We start from the raw sequence: 21360 nt of genomic DNA on the forward strand, positions 1-21360 counted from the left end.
ATATTCCGTACATACATACCACTTGTAAATAGTAAACTATTTAATAGTGGATGTAAAAGTTGATAATGTTTTCTTCCAATTAAAACATTTTACAGGACAAACTGTATATTGTATATATAGCAATTGTTTGATACTATACAATAGGAGTCTAATCCTTGGCATACACTAGTTAAAAAGGCACAGGGAAACACTAAAAAAAGCTTAAATATGAAACGTTAATACACCACAGTATATCAACCTGTCAAAATCATTGTGTACAGCGTGTGTTCAGATATTAATTCCTTGCTCCTTGTAAGAATTTGATCAAAAAAGGAAACACTGCTAGCAGTGCCGACTTTCTTATATGTGAATTGCCAGCTTTTAAAAACACCAAGTAAATAAGCAGCATCACATAAAAAAAGTTAAAAACAAAGAGTAAACATAATGTACTAAAAGTACACTAATATTAGGATTTTAAATGTATATATATCCTTCAGAACTGTCCACAATGATAGAGGACAAACATCACTATTAAATGTAATTTAGTAAGTTGTTCTCGCTACCATGTGCTGTCAGGCAGGGGAAAGGAGTTCATCTCTCTGTTATTGAAATACAAAGTCAATGTTGATTGCTCACTACATTCATTTTAAAAAGTCTTTGGATTTGCAGCGCAACATAATGACACCAGCAGTTTTAAAAACTTGGCAAATGCTCTAAATTATGAATACTTCATATTACTTAACCATTTGATACAATTATTATACAGATTCAATTAGTAAAATGATGTTTATAAGTGCAGTTACAAGTCAACAACTTTGGCTTTATGTAAAAGTTTAAAAAAAAAAACAAAAACAGGCCTACATAAACTACAAACATTTCAATCAAGTACATATTCCCATCTTTTGGAAATAAGGCTTAATTGATACATAGCAAATCATGGTTTTATACAGCATCCAAATATATGTTCACGTTTTTTGCATCTACAATATAAAAATACAATATATAATACTATGTCATGTTATGCTCAATATATTTTATGAATAAACAACCTCAACAAAACTGAAGTGGCTCCCCACATAACCTATGGATGCTTTTATAATGTTGATACAAATATGCCCCATTATTTGAACAATTCAAGTGGTACCTGATGCCCAAGCTCCATCAATTGCATTAGGAATTCAAGTTTTAGGACTTTAGCATTCTTCTAAGAACAAAACATCCTCTTCAACATCTCTTAATAGTGAGGGCTTATTTTATTAGAGGGAGGTTTAGGAAACTGGTTGCTCAACTACAGAAGCTCATACTACTGGAAATTCCACTAGAGTGATGTCCAAAGTGTTCTAACCTTACTTAAGATTGAGTCTGCTGACTAACAGGCTAGAGGGGTGTCTTGCCTTTGTACTCATTACAAAGGAATTTAAGGCAAAACTGCCGCTTTACACTCGCACACATACACACCCACACTTCTTTCACTAAATTTCACCACAAGAACTCAAACAACGAGGCAAATCCCTGATTTAAGTCTCAGAAAACAAGCCACAAACCTCCAAAGGAACACAATATAAAAAGTACGCTATTAAAGTCCTCAACTAATGTGTTTTGTTAGCACTGGCCCTCTTTGAGTCAGTCAGCACACAGCATAAAGAAAAACAATCCCATTATCCGCTAGCAGTGCAGATTAAGATTATGTTGGTGGTGGTCCATCATATCTCAGCATCAAACTGAAAGATCGGGCAAAGTTGTTGGCCAGAGAGCAGCTGGCTCCTTCGTCCACTAGGGGCAACAGAAAGGCCAGGAGTAAGAGAGCGAGCAGTATGAGCTGGAGAGGCAGGGCAGCACAGCACACCCGGTACAGGAAACCTGATCGTTTCTGAAAAACAAACAGATAGTTATAAAACCTGGAATGCAACCATGTTTACCATGTCACACATGTGACAATTCTCTTTTCATGAGACACCAAAAAAGGAGTTAGTGAATATAAAGATTTTGATGAGACTGCCGTTTCAGGTGTGAGATCTTTTAGAAATAAAACACTGATTTTATACACATTTTAACCTTTAACTGAATTTAACCTGTGAAGATTAGCACCTTGTATAAAAGAATAATGGGACATGCTTGTTTTTTTGTGGCTTAGTCTAACATTAAAGAGTAATTACTTTAATAATTAACAGATGGGATTAGTGGGATGTGATGCAATGTGGTTTAAACATAGTAACACAGGCAACCACAACTCTCCCTTTTACAGCAATGACTAAGAGTGTTGAAATGTGTCTAAATAAAAGCATAAACTACAGGGGTAGGGTAGATGGGTAGTAGGGGGGTTAGGGGTAAGAATGAACAAAAGAGTCCTTTGAGGTGGTCTAATCTTGTGGGTCCTGCAATGGGCCTAACACAATTTATTAAAAATCATGATGTAATAGAAACAGGATTTAAATCTGGAAATGTTATGGTCTCAGCCTGCTCCAGCTCAGCATTACCTCAGCTGTAAGGTGTTCAACTAATGAGAAAAAACTAGGCAGACATAAAGGAGAACAGCACAGGAAGTTCTGAGGCAGGTTTAATGAAGTTAACAGAGCGAGTGGTTCAAGAATGTACAGTACATGACGAAATATAGTTTTTAAAAGAATTGTCATGGGAGTGGCTGAATCAACTTGCCAAAATTAACATGCAGATACTTCTAGAATCTTAACTTGAAGAGCCTCCTTAAAAACCACCAGCACTGGCTTCTTATGAACGAAATAATTAACAAGATTGACTTCCTTGACCCTGCGTCCCCCCCCCCCCACCCCACCCCACCGCCTCTAGATTTTTAAAACCGGCCTTTTTTTTTTTTTTTTTTTTTACCAGATATGAGATAATCTTATCAAAATGAAAGACAGAAGTTCCTAAATTAAAATAAAGCTGTATATAGTATTACTAAAATATTGTGTACCTTTTCTGTCCTGATAGGCTCATCCAGAGGTCCAAGTCTCTGTGAAACAAAGTATATCAGTATTCTAAAACGTTTATCAGTATTATCAGATACCAAGTTAGAAACTGATTTTCTAAAATGTTATTAATGTAATAATTCTGTCAGCAATTGTTTTATAGTTTCTGGGTTTTAGGCAAATTTGTTTTTTCTTTGCTACATAAAAGCAAGCTAGAGACCACTACATTATGGTCTGCCAAACAAAAGACAAAGCACCATCTTGTGGTTATGACAAAGATATTCAGTAACTACATTACCAAATAATCACACTAACACAGTGGAGTTAAAAGTTTTTTTTTTTTTTTTTTAAGGAGATAATAATTTACATCTAATAATTCATATAAATACCTGGGCAGCTATCTTAAGGTCCCCAACATCTTTCAGTTTAGATTTATAGAGCATCCACCGGTAGCGCAGGTCCTCCAGGTGTGCATCTTCACCAATTTTAGTTCCTTTTGACTTCAGCAAAGACTGAAATAGATCCTGCCCCATAGGGATGCGTGACCGTAGCTCCTGTGCATGAAGAACAGGTGTCAATACAATACAAACCATACAGTACTGTACATTTAGAGGGGTTTAACATCCATTCAAAGTATTTAATGATGTCCATCTCATACTAAAAAAACTTAATTTTAATAAATAAAAAGGATCCAAACAAAGTACTTTACCACCAGTCAGGCCATCCCCAGTCCTTATTTTCACTCACTGCTGCCCAGGTCTACAATACAACCAGGGGCCCCGACCTGTTACCCTCCCAACTTCTTTCAGACAATAGATTTGTATTGTATTTTTTTTTGTTTAGATTTAGCCCACATGTGGTTTGCAGAAGTGCCTTTAATACAAAATCCTACCTTAAGTCCTTCTTGCCTGCTTTTCAGTTCTTTACTACTCAGGGACTCTTCACGTATTAAGATCTTGGTTAGTTTGCCATTTTCACTTCTCAGCCACTTTTCAAATTGCTTCTGGAGTTTATGGTAGTCACCATGACCTTGGATTTCTCGTGTGTCATCCTGAAACGCATATATGTTTAACTAAGCAATCGAACACCTCTCCACATTACAATTAGTATTGTGATGATTTTAAAAACGCAAGGGTATGAAACAGTGCCTTGTTGAAGTGTCAGTTAATAGTTACGGCAAGAACGACCCTAGCTTGGGGTTAGTCATTGCTCTGTTCTGATTCCGTCTCAAGTTATTTATTTCTTGGTGAGATATAGGGTTTCTAACATATTCTGATGTGGATGTCGTCTTTGTTCATCATCAGCTACACTATTTCATATGCATTTCCAAAGCAAATTTTCTTCGATGTTCAAAAAATCAATTTACAAGACCACAAAAAGTAGTTATAATTCCAACAGATTAACTAACACACAGTACTGCTGTTTTGTATACCTTATTAAAACACATATAAAAATAAAACAGAAAGTTTAAAATCCTGCTACCATTGTGTATCCATCAGGAGTGTCTGTTGTCACTTTGATGCGTTGTCCTGAACCTCTGAATTTCACTCCAAGGTTTCCTTGAACTTCACTGCTTCCCTGCTTTTGGAATTCATTTCTTCTGTATTCTTTATATTGTTCATTTCTGGCTTGGATACCTCCTCCTCCTCCCTCAGATTTGAGATCAGTTCCTCTTATTTGTTGGTCATCTCCACCCCTGTATTCAAAGCCTCGTTCACTACATCTCTTTTTAAGTTCATAATCTCCTGCAGCATAGACGTTACAATCTTCTTTGGAATCGATACCACCTTCATCTCGGTCATAATCTCCTTCCCTCCTGAAATCAGGTACATCTCCAGAACTGACTTTATTAACTCCGAGTTCATTACTTCCACGTCTTGAGTCATAATACCCTTCACCTCTGAAACCCTTTCTTTCTTCAGTTCCGAAATCAATTACTTCAATTCTGAGTTTGTTACCCCCTTCAGCTTGGATTTTACTTCGCAAGCTGTAGATGCAGAAAAGATTTGAAACACAGTAATAGAAAACAATAGAAACCAGGGGAACCAGGGGCTTTTTAGGGGCTTCAGCTACCAGCACCATAATATTGGAAGCACCATAATATTGTAAAGTCTGAATGCCCAAAATCAATGATTCCTTAGTTAAAGTTTCAGCTTAATTTAATCTCTCAAGTTAGATATGCTACATATTAAGATCAACAGTCAAAGGGGAAAGGAAAAAAAACTGACTAGAATTACTAAAACTTTGGAGTATATCACAAATAAACCAAGGCTTTTGTCATTTAAACATTGCCATCTGAAATACAGACTCTTATTTAAATGTATACAGGAAGCATATCTTGCCTGGTGATACTGCTCAGCAGGGAAGCCCTTGATTCCCTCAGCTGCTCCAGGTCTCTCTGTATGTGCACTCTGCCCTCAGAAGATGTTTTTGTCAGCACAGCATCTCCTTGAGACTCAACCTGGTGAAGCAGGATATCCTTCTCAGAGAACTCGGCAAGCAATTCCTGCAAAGAAAAGCAACACAAAGCTTATTTGCATTCGAAAGGCCCGCTGCTGGTTTTTGGCTGACAATTGGAAGGCAAAAATATGTAGCGGGCTTTTCGAATGCAAAGGGAAACAGAGGGTTTGGGCCTAGTATAACTTTGCATTAGAACCTCTGTTAAGCCGACACCAACAAATGGCGCTGAAAACTCAATTATTGACTGACCTGAACCTCAGCTTGGTGGTTCTCAATGTTCCACTCCCCATCTGAACTCCGAAACAACTCCAGTTTCTGTTTGGTTTCCATCAACCAATGTTCCAGGTTCAGCATGTCCCCATGACAACATTCATGCTCATAAATAGCATGTTCACTTGCCTGAAGTTTAATCTGAAAGACATTTGTAAAAAGAAGTGTAAACCCAGCTGCTAGATCAAAGAGCTAAAAGGAAATTAATACAGTTGACAAAGTAAAAACATCACAAAAACTGCACCAACTTATTTGATGTATTGACTTTGTTTAACAAAACACTTTTATTGGAAATAAACAAATGTTTAATAGCTTGAAGCTCATTAGTAGTTTAATAACCGTTTCTGTGTTTGGTAAAACTATAAATGGTGACTCGTGAGGATTTAGTACCCTGGTAACAAAGCAGCCCAATTTACCACCTAAAGTACTCTTACATTTCTGAAAAAGTAAAAGGACAAAAAAAAAAAAAAAAAAAAAAAAAAGGGTTTGACAGCTTGTATTTTTTACCTTTAAGGATCTATAAAGTGCTTTCCAGTCAGCTGATAGCTGGACGATTTGAGTTTTGTAGGCGGGGTTTGAGGAAGCCAAACTCTCCAGCTGTCGACTGTGAGCTTCAAAGTCAGCTAAATCGTTCTGAATCATCTGTAAAAAAAAACTAATTAGACATGCTGATATATTCTTACACTGGAACATTCAAACAACAAGAGAGTGCTTGTTTTACAACTAGGGGGCAGTAAAGTGCAAGATTGGTAGCTTCTGCACTGCCTCAAAGCCAGGAGATCCCAATTGTCAAACCCCACAATTCAGAGTGTGTTTCCGAGACGGTTTGAGTTTGAACAGCTGTCAGACTTACAGGGGTGGGGTGTTTCATTCATTACTTGTGTTAAAACTCCCAGTATGTATAGCATCAGCACAGAGAATTATGAACTTATCTGGCAAAATAATGATCAAAAACACCAATGCATTTACTGATGTTTGCAGGACACAAAGATCTGATTTATAGTGCATAAGACATTCCTTTACACGACTGAACGTGTTTTTTAGTAAATATTTTTTAATAGCTTTGGAAGCATAGCTAACCTGCCTATGTTCAAGCTCATGTTTTGAGAAATAATGCTGAATTCATTTTGCAAAACTGTTACAATTGTTACAAGCAAATTACCTCCAATCGTTCAAACTGAGCCTTTTTAGTCAGGATGTCAGGCTGCAGTGCATTCTCTGCTTCAATTTTCACCCTGATATCAGCCAATTGTTTCAGGAATGATCCATAAGCCACATCAAAATCCTTTGTTCTTGAGATTAAACTCTGATATGTAAAAAGACAAGCATGTTAACATTATAAAAAGAAAACAAACTGGATCAATACAATATTTTGTAATCTTGTAATGTAATTGTCCTGTTAATTTCCATAGGTGAAATGGGTAAAAAAAATAAAATAAAACTGGTCTATGGTTTACTGGTTCAGAATAACAGCATGCAAATACCAAACCTATAACCATCTTGTGACAATTGTTTCTTTTTAAACATTGGTGAACAGGAGGGACACACTATGCAAAGGAATGCTGTTCCCTGGTCTTTCAAAGCTTTCCTGATGACTTTACCTGCAGCCGGCTCTTCGTTTGGAGTAGTCTGTTGTGGAGGTGTTCTCTCTCTTTTACAGCTCCAACAAGATCTGACTTCAGGTCCTTTGCCTTCTCCTCAGTAAAGATGCTGCCCAGCAAATCCTGCTTTACATGCAAGAGGCTGAGCCTCTCATGGAGCTGAGAGCTTTGACACAGCAATGTCTGGGTAAAATGACAAAATATATATTTAAAAATCAGAATCAGAATCTTCATTAAGCATCCGAAACTGCAGAATGCATATTCTGGGCCAGATTTAAACGTATAAACTTTAATGATCAAAACAGAGGTGGTACTTAGATTTGCTGCTATTAAGATATAGTTTTCAAATATGCATTGTTGCTGTTTACATTTTAAATCAAGTGCCTGACTGCTGTACTGTTTTTCCTAAAGAAACAGGATCTAATGTAATCTCAGTAACACTAATGTATATTGACTGTGTCCCAAGTGCACAGTTCATATACATCAGCGTAAACACACCATTACAAGAATCATAAGCTGTGAAAGCAATTGTTCTGCCTTCCTCTGCTTTTTTTTCTCAATTAATTTCTATTAGTTTGATAACTACAGCAAAAACAGTATAGATATAAATGACTCAGATAATGTTTCAAACTGCTCTGGGCTTAAGCACAAATAAATAAAAGGGGATATTGCTATTATTGTTAGGTGGGTAGGTAAAGCAGTATAAAAATATATATTTGAACTAGGAAACAATACAAATTGGGAAAAAAAAAAAAAAAAAAAAAAACACAAAACCTTACCTTTTCTTCAAATGTATGATTGTCACAACAACCTTAAACTAAACAAGCCAAACAAGAAAACATCACAACATCATACCATAGTACTACTAAAACTGAAAATGTATTTTTGGAATGTTTGAACAGTGCACAACTTCTTGCCTCCCTTGAGAACATGTTCGAGGTAAACAAGGTCAGGACGGACAATGGAATCTGTGCCATACCTCAATCTGCTGCACATGAATGCTGAGCAGTGAAAAATCAGTAACTTCTGAAGAATTCTCAAGAACTTTCAATGCTGAGGGCCTCCACTGCACAAACTGTCGCAGAGGATCCTGGAAGAGCTGCCTCAGACTGCTCTCTGTCTCAGTCGACAGTTTAAATGCCTTTCCTTTCACACTGCATTAAACAAGACCACAAAAAGATCTGCTCACAACAATACTGTGAAGTCATTTAGTTGCTGTTGGGTACCAAAAAACACACTATATTATTACACACTATGTATATGAAGTACAAACAGGAGTGAAGGCTGGGTGTTTTCTAAAAATGTTGTTTGAGTTTTACAGCAAGCGACAAATTAACTGGAAACAGGGAGTTTTAAAGCAAATGCTTGACTTTACCAAACATTTATTCACCTGTGATATTCCTTGACTGCAGCCAGAACATCATCAGAATGAGGCTTCACGTTCTGAGAAAACCTGAACAACTCCTTCAGCTGAGCTTTCAGCCTCTCAACACGCGACTCTTCCACTGCCAGAGCTGTCCTGATCGCCTGGGAAACCAACTCAGCATGAAGGCAGTACAAAGAGAACACATAGAGAACGCTACATCTAAACAGAAACAAAAGCGCAACAACGTAGCTATTCCACAGCTTTATACTACAGCACTCCCTTTTCTAAATGAATTGATATTATATATATATTTTTTTTTTTAAAAACACATACACTGTATTAGAAACTAAGCACAAAAACAAACAAACTACAAACTAGTTTAGACTAAAATGAGACAAGTCACAGTCCTGGTTGTGAAATACCTATTTGTTTTTGTTTTTTAACAACAAGGTATGAAACACAAGATTTATATGCTTATAATTTTTACTTCACTTTGGAATCTCTGCCTGAAGGTAAAATATGTCAATGTTTAATATGTCAACTTGACAGATACATGAAAGTCCAACAATTGCAAACCATGCCGATGGTGACAAAAGCTGAAAAATGCAATTGTGATCTCCACACAACTTACCATAAATTTTCGCCACAGAGCTACCATTTGCTCTTCAGTTCTTTCCACATCTTTGAACTCCAAGTCTTGGTTAAGCTTCTGCACTAGCTTTCTGAGCTCTGCAATGTCAGACTTCAACTTGAGAACCTTGGTTGTGTATTCTGATTGAATACGGACAGTGTTCTGTAGTCTCTCTTGCTCCTGTTCACAGGCCAGTCTCAGGCTCTCCCAGGCTTGTCTCAGCTCTTCCACCTCCTGCGTTATCTTCTCTGCTCCCAGTGGAGATGTACTGTTCTTCACACTCACAGCCAACCTTTCAATGTGCTGTAAAGTCTTCTCCTCGCTCTTAACACTTTTAAGAATGTCCTGAGGGAAGCAGTAAAAAAGAAAGAGACCGCTTTTGAGTTCCGATTTAAAAAAGAACAACAAATCTCATCCAGTAACTTATCTAATAAAAATTCACCTGTCCACTTTTTATAGTTAATTCATTAAAATGACTTCCAAATGTTACATCCCTAACTGGATATCGGGCATCCCATGGTTTTAATTGCTTTAATTTAATCCCAGCAATCTAATTCTAGAGATTTACTAGCAATCCTTTAAAGGGACCTAAATTTCAAATTGTTAATTATACTTTTTTTCGGTTTTTACTGATTGCATTTTTCGGTGCTTATTCTTTGCCATTTTCAAGTTTTATATACTGTATGAAATTATTGTTTTCAGTTACTTTCCAAAATGCTTGGGCAGTTTTTTTTTTCGCCACAATTTGCTATTCTGTTTTATTCTATCTAACTAATATAGCTTTAAATCACGCAAACAAGCCTTCTAGTTGTAATCTCGTTTTAAATCTCCCAAGTGGAGTCTCTGCTAGAAATATAGAAATTTGCTGCTACTCAGTAGTTGGGGTGGGTTTTTTTCCGGTTTATGGTTAAAACTACAGAATTCTCCGCATGTGTTAATTATATACAATGAGATTCACTTTAAAACTGCTGTACCTTCCATGTCTCCTGTTTTTCATCTGTTGAATCTGTCATTTCACTGCACTGGTTGATTTCTTCCTCCTTGGAGCAGAGCCAGGCTCTGAATTTATCAGTAGAACCTTTGAAAAGCTGGTGTTCCTCTACAATTTTTTCAAGTACTTTCATTCTTTCCTGAAAAAAAGAAAAAAAGAAAAAAACGCTTTCAGAACTGAGACTAGTTATTAATATGCAATTAGTCCTTTGTTTTATTTTATTGTGGTTACAGTGTTAAACTTTCTTACAATCACAGCATTTTAAAAAGGCTCTCATGAGATGAAGTGCTCTTTAGATTCTGTGTGTCTACAAGATCTGAACATTCTCCACCTCATGGGATTTCTGGACAGACTTCCAGAATTTACCCCATGTCTAAACTTATTTTACAGCTGTACCCCAGAACAGTCACTTGAAACACAGCAAGAAAACCTGGTATCTTGTTTCACACCTGTTGAAGACTGCCCCCTTTACTAATTAAAGGCATACAATAGACACATTTGTGCATGACAGCACTGCAGATAGGAAACACTAGCAATAGGTAAAAGTTGAGTCAAAGTTTAACATGAGTATAAGTATAGTGAATGAATACTTCAAATGAAATCAACATGTTAATAGAAAGGTACTACAGAATGTGGTTAAAGAGATAGGGTTTGCTTTAACCACTAGTCATTTGATCCCTTTTAAAAGCATCCCATTACAGCAACAGGGCTTAACATTGACACTACAAAAATCACAGGGAATAGCTGTTATTGCACTGCCAAACACACTGAACATGGTGATCAAACAAGCTCCTGGCAAGTTAATGACAACCAGAGACTGCACTGTGTTTCAGATGTATTAAATTTACTGAAGTACAAGACAATGCATTCTGTGTATCTCATCGTTCTAAAGGTCAGTCTCATCACACATACTTAAGCAAGATATACAGTCAACTAGTAATAACAATTGTGACAAATACAGATGGAAGCCTCCCTATAGCCTCCCTATAGCCTCCGTAGAGCACCAGATTCTGTTAATAAAAAATGTAAAGCAATGATAATCGTAAGACATATCACAATGTCTATTAAAACCATGAACACTACAGCCTGTACCAACCTGAGCCTTGGTTCTGATCTCTTCATAACTGCCTTTGAGACGTTCCTGGGCCTCGCTGTCCACACTGGGGTCCTGCGTACGATTATACAGGGTGGCTGCCTCGTCCAGCAGCCTCTCAAGCAGGACGGCCTGGTTCACAATGTCACTCAGCAGGACACGGTGATGGTCCAGCTGCCAGTGCTTCTCTTTCAGGCCCAGCTGCAGCTCTAGGTTGGGTTCCAGAGTCCTCTTCATCTTCCCCAGCCACAGCCCAAACTCTTCATGGGCCTTCAGGTACTCACTCCAGTGCAGCCACACCCACTCAATACGGCTACAGAGGACCAAGTGATGACAGTGAAAACAGCTCTAAATGTTGTCTAGAGCCAGAGTGTGCTACATTTATCAGGATATTTATCAAAAAGCTATTTTGACTGAACAAAGTTAAATGATAGGTATCTTGTTTTCAGCTTCAACAAAAAACACAACCATTATGCTCTCCATGACTTAAAATACATTTGTTAAATTACGTAGTCTGTTCTAACCTTGGGTGTAAGAATATGACTAAAGTAATATTACTGCAGATTAACTTACATTAATATATATATGTACAACATATCGAAACGTTGGGCAGCTGGCTCTTTGAGCTAAAATATATAAATCTAACTATCTTTTGGAATAGAAATCTTGCTAATTAAACACTAGAAATTGCCAGCAGAAGATAGTACTGTATCAATTTTCTTTTTTTTTTTATGTTAATTTTTTTAATTTAATTTTTTAAAATATCAAATACAAATCCTCTGTGATATCTAAAGCAAATTCAACCTATATTACCTGTGACAGTGGATGATGTATGTACATGTTTCTTCCCACAGTGATTTTATTTCTTTTAATTGGGAGAGTGTTTTGTGCTTCTGGTCCTCATCGCTGCACTGCAGAACAGCCTCCCCTGCCACAAATACAATATCCATCTTAACTTTGCCGTCATGCTCCGACTCCCAGATTTTCTATGAAACACAAAATATATAAGGAGAATGGCATCTCTCATAATGTGTATGATTTAATGATAACAACTGATGAGACTCCAATACCTATCCAGCAAATGTAATACAAATACAAAAGCTCATGTTAAGGCTTCTACCAAATTTGACAGGTAAAAGTGAACATTTATATTTTGCCCAATGAGCTTCAAAACACTGAAAATGTTTAGTATCCCTCACATCCAAACACCCTGTGGTGTGTTTCTCACCTCTGTTTCTCTCAGCCTGGCTTCCAGGGCTGCCCTGGGGCCTTTGGTATTGTCATTAACTTTCAATCTCTCCTGGACAGCCAGCATCCAGGCCTGGGCACTCTCCAGGCTCTCTCCAAACTCGTCGTGCACTTCCTGGGTCATGGTGCAACACAGAGCTGCAGTTGGGTAAGGTGGGAGGAATTACAGTTCAGAATGTTGCACTGGTGTAGGCAACATTCCAGGTACCAGCTTAAAATATTTGTAAAATCTCTAAAATTCAATTGGTGGAGCAGGACAACATCACAAAAAAAACCCAAAGCACAACTGGGCCTTATCCAAGCACATAGTTCATGGAAATTATGGGGTGGTCATTGAATCAGAAAAGTTCTTAGGCAAGTATAATCCAATATGCATGTGTGTTTATGAGAGTATAACCATATTCTCCCCTAATGAGCTGCAGAGAATAAGGCAACAGCTGGGTATGGTTACTCCAAAGACAGCCTCAAACAGCAACCTCTGTAAGCCGTTTCCAAAAGTTTACATAAGATTGAACTACTGGCTATAATGCAAAGCCTTGAAGTCTCACTTCAAACCCCCTAATCATACATTAAAAAAAAAAAAACTACTTCTATTTATTGTTTGTATGACAAAATGTTTCATCCTCGTAATTCTCTATTTGGCATTTGGTTTACAGTTCAAAAACCTTGAATGGCGATATATGGCTGTATCAAAAAAAAGGAGATGTCCCTTTTCTACAGGTGTACTTTTACTTTACTAACTGGCCAGTATTGTTTTAATGCACCTCTTCAAAACTGAACAGCTAACCCTTAAGTAACACCAATGCAGGTCTCATCTTGTTTCCTGGACTCTTTGTTTGCTTACCTTAATGCTGATCGAGAAGTCTAGTTTGTTCTCAGTATATATTCTTCATGTTACCCAAAAGAATGTGAATTCTTCCAAGAAGCTGAGAATAAATGAGAATGCAATTTAAAACATTCCACTGACAAGAAACACCTATATAATTTATAATATAGCCCAGAATGTCAAGTGTCAGACTCAGCTTAGACTTGGTGTTATCAGTTCCATCTGCTACTGTCTAGAGTTAAGTCAGCAGGTTAAAATATGCATTTCAATTAAACAAAAAACTGTAGTTTCTCCACCCATTGAAATTACAATACAGAACACGTTATCACAAACAGTATTAACAGTTTCTGGATGCAACGCAGAACCAAAAAATCTACATCCATAATTCCAACCTAAAACACTTATGCTTGAGCTATGTACTTGTGCTGTGTCGTAGCTGAAGGAATAGTCATTGTTTACAACCTGAGCTTCATGGAATGTATCTGTAGTAGTCAGTACATTTCCTAAAGATCTCTCTAATGGCAATTGGAATGTTCAGGAGACACAACTAAAATGGCATGCTAAATAAAGCTGGCTCACTGTCAATTTAGCAAGAGGTACTGTATTTATAACAACTGCCACTGTTCTAATGCCACAGCCTGGGGGAGGCAGTTGAACTTACTTTACAGAAAGAAATGTACAGAGTCTTGTATTGTATCTGACTTACGTTTAAATCTGATAATCAACATTTCAAATTTTAACACATCAGTACAAGTAGTACTGATTTCACTAAATCTCTTTCCATACCAGACCATCATACCTAACATTGTTTGCATGCCAGAGGTTTTGGGAAAAAAAACTACCACTTCAGTTTCAACAAGCTGGACAACCCCGCCCAACAGACACCATTATTTCTTGCCGCCACCTACTGCAGCCTGCCCCCAGGCACCATGGAGCAAAGAAAAGGGTCTGTTTTAAGTGCAGGCTCGAAAAAGTTAAAAAAATAAATAAAATAATAAAACACATTACCAAAACATCGGCTTCTTTATTAGTACAATTAACCCATCAATTTCAGCATGCCTGACCCCCCCCCCCCCCCCCCCCCCCCCCCCCCCCCCCCCCAAAAAAAAAGAAAATAACCACAAACCTAACACGATTAGACAATTCACCGTTTATTCTAAACGATTCTCCGTTTATTTTACATGACTTTATTCAGTTGTACTTTTTCAAATGTAGGCTACTTGTCTGGTTACTCAAAAGCCAAAATATATTCATAATGTATGAGCATGTGGAATATGCATTTCAGTATCTCGGTATCTTTTATAAATTCAGCTTGTATGCACAAGGTCACCTTGCTATTAATAGGATGTCCTACACCTTCCCCAAAGTAATGTGTAAATAATTGTTATTTCGTTGTGCAGCTGTTACCACTAAGGACCGATGTTCTGAAACACTTGCTCTAAAATGATCTGAAACTACACTGATAAGGATATGATTTTCTAAACCATGCTTGATCTTCTAAACCAATAGGCTCTGCAAAGAGAACGTGCTTCCAATTGGAACTCCATTTCATGTGTATAAATAAGGTATCCCTGTTGGCATAGGGTCAAACAGACCCAAAAGGGAAAGTGACTGCTAATTCTACTTTTGTGTTTTAACATTATTATATCAAATAGATCAAAGCTTGCTTTACATTAACTGCCAGGTACAACTGCATTGCAGTTTAGTCATTACAATGTAAAGACTGCTAGATACTTCCTAATATGTGGTTATTTAAAAAAAAAAAAAAAAAAATAAAAATGGTTTCTAGGCTACACCGATCAATTATAACTGGCAGTACGTTTATGAACTTAAATGTAGAACAGCATCTTTATTATTAAGCCTAAACCGAGTGTGAATTTTATTAAAATGCCAACTTCATAAAAAGTTAACTGTCAATATATCATGCTTTTTCTGTTTTTATTTCAACTGATATAAATCCACGCTGAAAACAAAGTTTTTTTGTTTTTGTTTTTGTTTGTTTTTTAATACATTAGGCGTTTCCCCAGGACTGACTCATTCCTACCAGTTAATGGTTTCCACGGGGCACCAGACAAATAGAAGGATTTGCGTAGCCGTTTGGTTTGGTGGCTCGCCAGTTTCCAAACGCTTGGCACAGTCTCTACTCTATGAAGATTGTTTGCACTATGTACTATTATATTACACAGCACTTTCCTTTACAGTCATATTTCTGGAATTCCACTAGACCACACCAAAGTACAAAGGTGGCAGTACCGTTCTTCAGTTAGCTTCTGTACAGTTTATTTAGAGGGAGATTTACTGTTTACAGCCACATAAATCAAGAAATACCGGTATATTTAGCCGAGTTAATAAGATATACTCACGCATCTCATATCAGACATATTTAAACAGGTTACGTAATTGGTTGTAAATGGTACATAGGTAACCAGATCCTTACAGTCAAAGCACGGTATGTTACGTTTTAAAATAGCAGACGAAATTAATTTAGCTAGCGTTGTTTTTGGTAGCAATACCTATTGAAATACTCCTCCAGACACGTGCCAACTGATGTAATAACATGAATGCAACAATATATTTTTTATACATGCAAATGTTTCCCTGTGCTAATTGTTTTTCAAAGTATGTTGCACTGTGTCTACGCAGTCAGTACTTTACAGAGGTTAAACGTTTCCACCCATATAACGATCAAGTACAAAGAAAAAGCAACACTGTAGCTCGTTTCACTTTTAAATCTCTCTAAAGTGTACAATAATCTGGAGTTTTACCAATCTATTGGTTTACGCATGCTACTCAGTATTCATTCAGAGGCCAAATGTTAGTATCAATTGCGAGCAGAACTTAAATGTATGCAGATGTTTTCGATCGATCTTAATTTCTATTTGAAAAGAAAAAAAACGCGTATTTTTGTTGATTAGACAACTACATACAGTATGATAAAAGCATAACATTTGTAATATTTACACTTCTAAAGAAAATATGTCCTTTACATACCACTACATCTACTGCCTGTTAAAACTACCGTCCCACAACGCCCAAATCCCTCCAGATACATTTCTCATGACACAACTGTCAGTGAACGAAATGAATCCATGGCCTCCTCTAATAGAAATCTAGTCTTATGATATCGGGACCTCTTACCAGACGACAGCAACCAATCGTCAGAGCAACCGAGCAGCTTTCCCAGCAGAATTATAAACACTATCTGCAAACTGCTGAGCACAGTACCACGTGATATCTAAAGGTGGAAAGGGCGTCTCTTAAAAACAAAACCAACTGAGACGGAACGAATTGTTTTCAGATGTATTTTTCGTATAGTTGTATACATTGCACTCAATGAAAAAGAGAAAACAAACACAGATTGTAGGAATTTAATAATTTAGCCCAATGCAACAATTGCCTAAAAATAAAGTACGCAACAGGAAAGGGGCGTGGTCTGGTGTGCATGTTTAAAGTTTGGGAGGGAGTTATAGTTGGTACTTCAGAATATCAAATTGAAGTAGCGCAGCCAGTAATAGTTTTAAAAATATATGACATATTAAAAACATAAATGAAAAGGCCATTACTCTACAACCATGATGTTAAAAATGGGTCTAGAAGTACATGATGTAAAATGGTTTTATAATTAGAGTGCACATTAGTCTAAAACTGTAATGTCCTACAGGAAAATTAGTTTAAAACATTTGTGTAAAACAGTCCATTCAAAAGAAGAATAAATCCATCAACTACTGTACATTTTTCTGGATAGTTAATTTCTGCATTCAATCATTATGTCTACAAAAAAAAAACCTCCTTAAATAATGTATACATTGAAAACTCCTGGCAGCATGCACCACGTCATGTTTTAGAGTAAAGTTATTGAAATAGAAAAAAAAAAAAAAATGAAATAGTTTGAAAGCATGGTAAGCAGAAAGAATCCCAAACAAATCAAATACATTGATATACAATAGCAATCCCAGTCTATGTTTGTGCACCTGTTCACAGATAAAAAAAAAAAAAACACTTCAAAGTCAAATACTGTATTAGCTTTGTTACCATACAATTCCTTCAGCATTATCCGATACAGAAATTCAATACAAATGTCATTCAAAAATCTGCTTCTATTAAGTTAATCATTATAATGGAAACAACACTGACTGACTAGTAGAAAACCATAAAGTAAGACCCTCGCCGGTGACGCGATAAACCGACCCCAGCTACCTGAAATAAACGTAAAATTACATTTCAAAACTGGAGAACGCATAGTCAGCAACGGTTCACATAGTCTAGTAATAACAGCAATACTAGTGTTCATTTCATAGGCGGAGTAAACCCGTGTACTAATACTGCTCTTTCTGTTGGGTACAAAGCACTGGTAAAACACACAAATAATATTCCCTTTAAATCTGGAAAATTATAATTATTTATTTAACATGCATGAAGTGTGGCAGTTCCAAGTATTTGATGAAACATTGCTTGTGTCGCCAGATATCTCAGTGCAGAAGCTTCATCTCTACCGGCTACCTGATGGATGACAAAACCGGTGAATCTGTCATCACCGTGGAAACAGGACGGGAGTGTCAAAGAAACATCGCACGTGGAGCTGCTTCTTCTGCAGTCACGCCTAAGCTTTCTTTATTTTCTTTTTGCAGTCCTTATAAACCCCAAGTACAGAATATTACAAAGGGCACACGTGAAGGCCTGCACATGTCTAAACGCGCTGGTAAGGCAGTTCTTAGTTGCTGTTGTTTTTGTTTTTTTTTCTTTTGCATTCTTTTTTAATTTAACTTAATACAACGCAGAATTAAATGTGATATAAATACAGGAAAAAACCTTCAATTAACGTCACCATACTTCTCGGTTACATACCTTACTATTCTGCGCGCCACAAAACAAAAACTACAAACGCCAACTTCCACCTGGAATTTAAATCCACCCGGAAACAGAACTGCACCAGCAAACCTGGTGCACCGGAAATACTATCAATATATTTGAATGTATGCTATTGATGTAATATTATCCTATAACACATATATAGTTAAATGTTGCAAACTGTAAAAATGTTGCGGTCTACAATAAAAAATAACAGACATTTTACAACATAATAAAGTGTGTTGACTTCTTACGCATTTTAAAGCAGCCGCCCCAATGTTATAATTGGGTTGATTGACATTGATAATGCCGAATCATGGCGATCACGAATTGGAGGGACAGATCACTTATCCAATAGCAACATCTCATCTGCAGTTCATACTTGTTTGGATCGGGGTAGGTGACGCAGTGTATTCATTAATTAACACAGTGACCCTGGCATCAGGCAGTTTTACTTTCCAAAGTAAAACAGATACGAACATATCGAACTTTACAATGAATCATTTATTTAGACTGTCTGCCGGTTTGTTTCGTCCAGGTACTGGAGTGTACAGACGGAGACCAGTGTCTGAGAGGCATGTATCGTTGGTTGCATCACGACTTTTCAGTAGTGCACCCGAAAATAATGAGCTGGGGCAGCTGATTAAAAAGGATAAGGTTGTGGTGTTTATCAAGGGAACCCCTGCTCAGCCGATGTGTGGTTTCAGCAACGCCGTGGTGCAAATCCTTCGTATGCACGGTGTTGACGATTACGCCTCTTACAACGTGTTGGAGGACCAGGACTTGAGACAAGGTCAGCAACTGGAGTTGTGTCTTTTACAAAACAGTGCAGCTATTAATACTGTGCACGAGGCAGTCAGAAATACAAATGTGATTTATGAAATAATTACATTTACATTGGTATTAATTGGATGCATTTATCTATGCTTCCATTTCAAATACATTTTAACATTAATTACAAAACTGTCATATATGTTGTCTGTGGGAATGTAACTGCGTTTTTCTCCAGAAAAGGTTATAAACATGCCATTTTGTTCTGTACGCATTATAGCATGTTTACATTATTACCTGCTTTATTTATTTACTCAGAATCGCAGGAAGAAATCAACTGTTTTCACCAAAACTTCAATCCTAACAGTTTGACAATTATGGGAACAAAATGTTTATTACAGGAACTATCTCCTCAAATTACACAGAAGAGAGTTTTCTAGATGGAAGGAAGATAATGACATGCTACTTGGGCCTCTGGCAGTAACTAAGAAAGACACCCAACACACACTATTGATATGCTGTATTATTCTTCAAGCTTTGGTTATCTCTGCTTATCTTTTGGAGCAGGAGGCAGTTCGTTTTTATCATGCTACAATGTGAATATACCAAAAGCCTACATATTGCTCCTACGCTTTGTTATGTTGTGGTTATTCAGAAGGTCTCCTTACACTGGGCATCAGTGGTAGGGATGTTGAATTTAATAAATAAAATAAAGCTTACTGGATTTTAAAATAAGTCATTAATGATGCTGTACATTAACAACAAATGCAGAAGAATGTGCAAGCTTTACTCACATTCGAAGGTTAATTCACATGTTCACATTAGTGTAATGAAAATGATGATCCTGTTATGATTTTTGTAATATTCGTACTATAGTACTTTATGGATTTTAATAGTTTAACATTTTGTTTCACTGTAAAGTGTATGGTTCCCATCGGGTTTCAAATAAAACTGCCATTATCCTATTTTGAATCTTGAAACAAAATACAGACATATATTCCAAGTAGCCCAAGCGATCCAGTTCAAAATGTAACCTAAAAAGACAAACATTTGTAGAGTTTATCAATCATTTGATTCCACAATAATGCGATTTAGATTTCTATTAACAGTCTGTTTCTCAGGAAGTCTGTCTGTCCTCACTGACAAAGCAGTAGTAAAAACATCATTACTTCTGTCTTCCTGCAGGGGTCAAAGACTTTTCCAACTGGCCGACCATCCCTCAGGTTTACTTCAATGGGGAGTTTGTTGGGGGCTGCGACATCCTGCTTCAGATGCACCAGAATGGAGACCTTGTGGAAGAACTGAAGAAATTGGGAATCCACTCAGCTCTCCTAGATGCAAATAAAGATGAGCAAAAAAAGTAGACGATACAGAATGGAAAGAATCGCCAAATATTACGTTCTGTGAATTTCCAATTCATTTCCAAATATTGTTCTATTTCAGCAATGCCTTATACAATCTCTTAAGCCAAACACAGCTGGAATTACACTGGAAAATGAACACCAAAGTGCTGTCTGTGCACCCTGTCATTCCACTCTTGCAACAAAGCTTGATGAGGCAACAAACACACGTTTACTAACAACCTTTCTGTGTACTTTTTGGCTTGCTGCACTGTTTATGAAACATAATATTTAATTAGGAATATTTGTTGTATTGAAATGTATAATGAAAGTAAAATTGGTGTGTGTAAACCTCTTTATATTAAAATATTAGTGTGATTAAAAATTTTAACATGTCTTTTGCTGCAAATGCTGTATCTTGTATTTTTTTGATGCATGAACAATACCTTTTAACAGGTGCAACATGAAGCATTCGATAACGGTGCTCTGTACTGCAAATGCAGAGTCTATTAATGTATGTAGGGAAACACTTGCTGCTTTAAAAAAGGGGCATTTATTCATGACTTGTGCTATTTAAGAACACAACTTGGTTAAGACATATTTTGATCATTGTTGAATAATACTTGCAGCAGACAAGCCATTTGTCATATATCTGTCCTGTACAGCTGCTTCACCATAGAAAAATATAATTCACAATATAATTTCACTGTAGCGTGATCGTTACAAATGGGTAAATTTGTCATTGGTTAGTCGTGAATTAATTGATGTTGAATTTCAATTCATTTTGGAATTGCAATTAAATGATAATACAGAGTTTTGGGGGTCTAAAAGAAAAGAGTGCAGCATTGCATCCTGAAATCCCCCCCTTCATTGAACATGTCTTGGGAACCTAGGGACTTGCAGCCAGCCATCCATGATGTGATGAAGTTAGGCACTGGAGGCACCATAGATGCAGGAGCACCATATTAGGAGCGTTTTCAACAATGATACCTACTGATGGAGCACTGAA

At 36.9% G+C, this 21360-nt stretch overlaps 2 protein-coding genes and 1 non-coding gene across 6 annotated transcripts; 1 reads left to right on the top strand and 2 right to left on the bottom strand.

Annotated features, from left to right (window-relative positions):
• Nucleotides 1–333: 333 nt before the first annotated feature.
• Nucleotides 334–18314, bottom strand: syne3 (spectrin repeat containing, nuclear envelope family member 3). 4 transcript variants are annotated; one of them, XM_041275813.1, is made up of 19 exons: nt 18238–18314; nt 13411–13492; nt 12547–12704; nt 12132–12304; nt 11322–11631; nt 10209–10364; nt 9235–9579; nt 8628–8764; nt 8217–8391; nt 7238–7420; nt 6799–6942; nt 6144–6278; nt 5616–5777; nt 5249–5412; nt 4389–4893; nt 3799–3957; nt 3296–3460; nt 2912–2950; nt 334–1849 (listed from the first exon to the last, which is right to left on the bottom strand). In XM_041275813.1, the coding sequence occupies exons 3-19, from the start codon at nt 12688–12690 to the stop codon at nt 1664–1666; spliced, it is 3282 nt and encodes a 1093-aa protein (XP_041131747.1). In that variant the 5' UTR covers nt 12691–12704; nt 13411–13492; nt 18238–18314; the 3' UTR covers nt 334–1663. The 4 variants fall into 4 exon arrangements, with proteins under 4 accessions (XP_041131747.1, XP_041131745.1, XP_041131746.1 ...); XM_041275811.1 differs by lacking the exon at nt 18238–18314 and adding an exon at nt 16531–16606; XM_041275812.1 differs by lacking the exon at nt 18238–18314 and adding an exon at nt 16384–16493.
• Nucleotides 17809–18064, bottom strand: LOC121330428. The gene has a single exon (XR_005951858.1).
• Nucleotides 18315–18620: 306 nt separating the features above from the next.
• Nucleotides 18621–20760, top strand: glrx5 (glutaredoxin 5 homolog (S. cerevisiae)). The gene is made up of 2 exons (XM_041275218.1): nt 18621–19033; nt 20197–20760. The coding sequence occupies exons 1-2, from the start codon at nt 18736–18738 to the stop codon at nt 20373–20375; spliced, it is 477 nt and encodes a 158-aa protein (XP_041131152.1). The 5' UTR covers nt 18621–18735; the 3' UTR covers nt 20376–20760.
• The last annotated feature ends 600 nt before the right edge of the window (nt 20761–21360 follow it).

This window comes from Polyodon spathula, chromosome 17 (genome assembly GCF_017654505.1).
Source record: "Polyodon spathula isolate WHYD16114869_AA chromosome 17, ASM1765450v1, whole genome shotgun sequence".
Taxonomy (NCBI): Eukaryota; Metazoa; Chordata; class Actinopteri; order Acipenseriformes; family Polyodontidae; genus Polyodon; species Polyodon spathula.

What these genes read in the sequence shown, in the direction of transcription:
- syne3 (XM_041275813.1), bottom strand. Translation starts at nt 12,690, where the DNA reads ATGACCCAGGAAGTGCACGACGAGTTTGGAGAGAGCCTGGAGAGTGCC. An exon ending in AAAAACAGGAGACATGGAAG is followed by an intron (nt 9,580 to 10,208) that starts GTACAGCAGTTT and finishes TGCTTCCCTCAG; the next exon opens with GACATTCTTAAAAGTGTTAA. An exon ending in CTGCTGAGCAGTATCACCAG is followed by an intron (nt 4,894 to 5,248) that starts GCAAGATATGCT and finishes CTGCATCTACAG; the next exon opens with CTTGCGAAGTAAAATCCAAG.
- glrx5 (XM_041275218.1), top strand. Translation starts at nt 18,736, where the DNA reads ATGAATCATTTATTTAGACTGTCTGCCGGTTTGTTTCGTCCAGGTACT. An exon ending in GGACCAGGACTTGAGACAAG is followed by an intron (nt 19,034 to 20,196) that starts GTCAGCAACTGG and finishes GTCTTCCTGCAG; the next exon opens with GGGTCAAAGACTTTTCCAAC.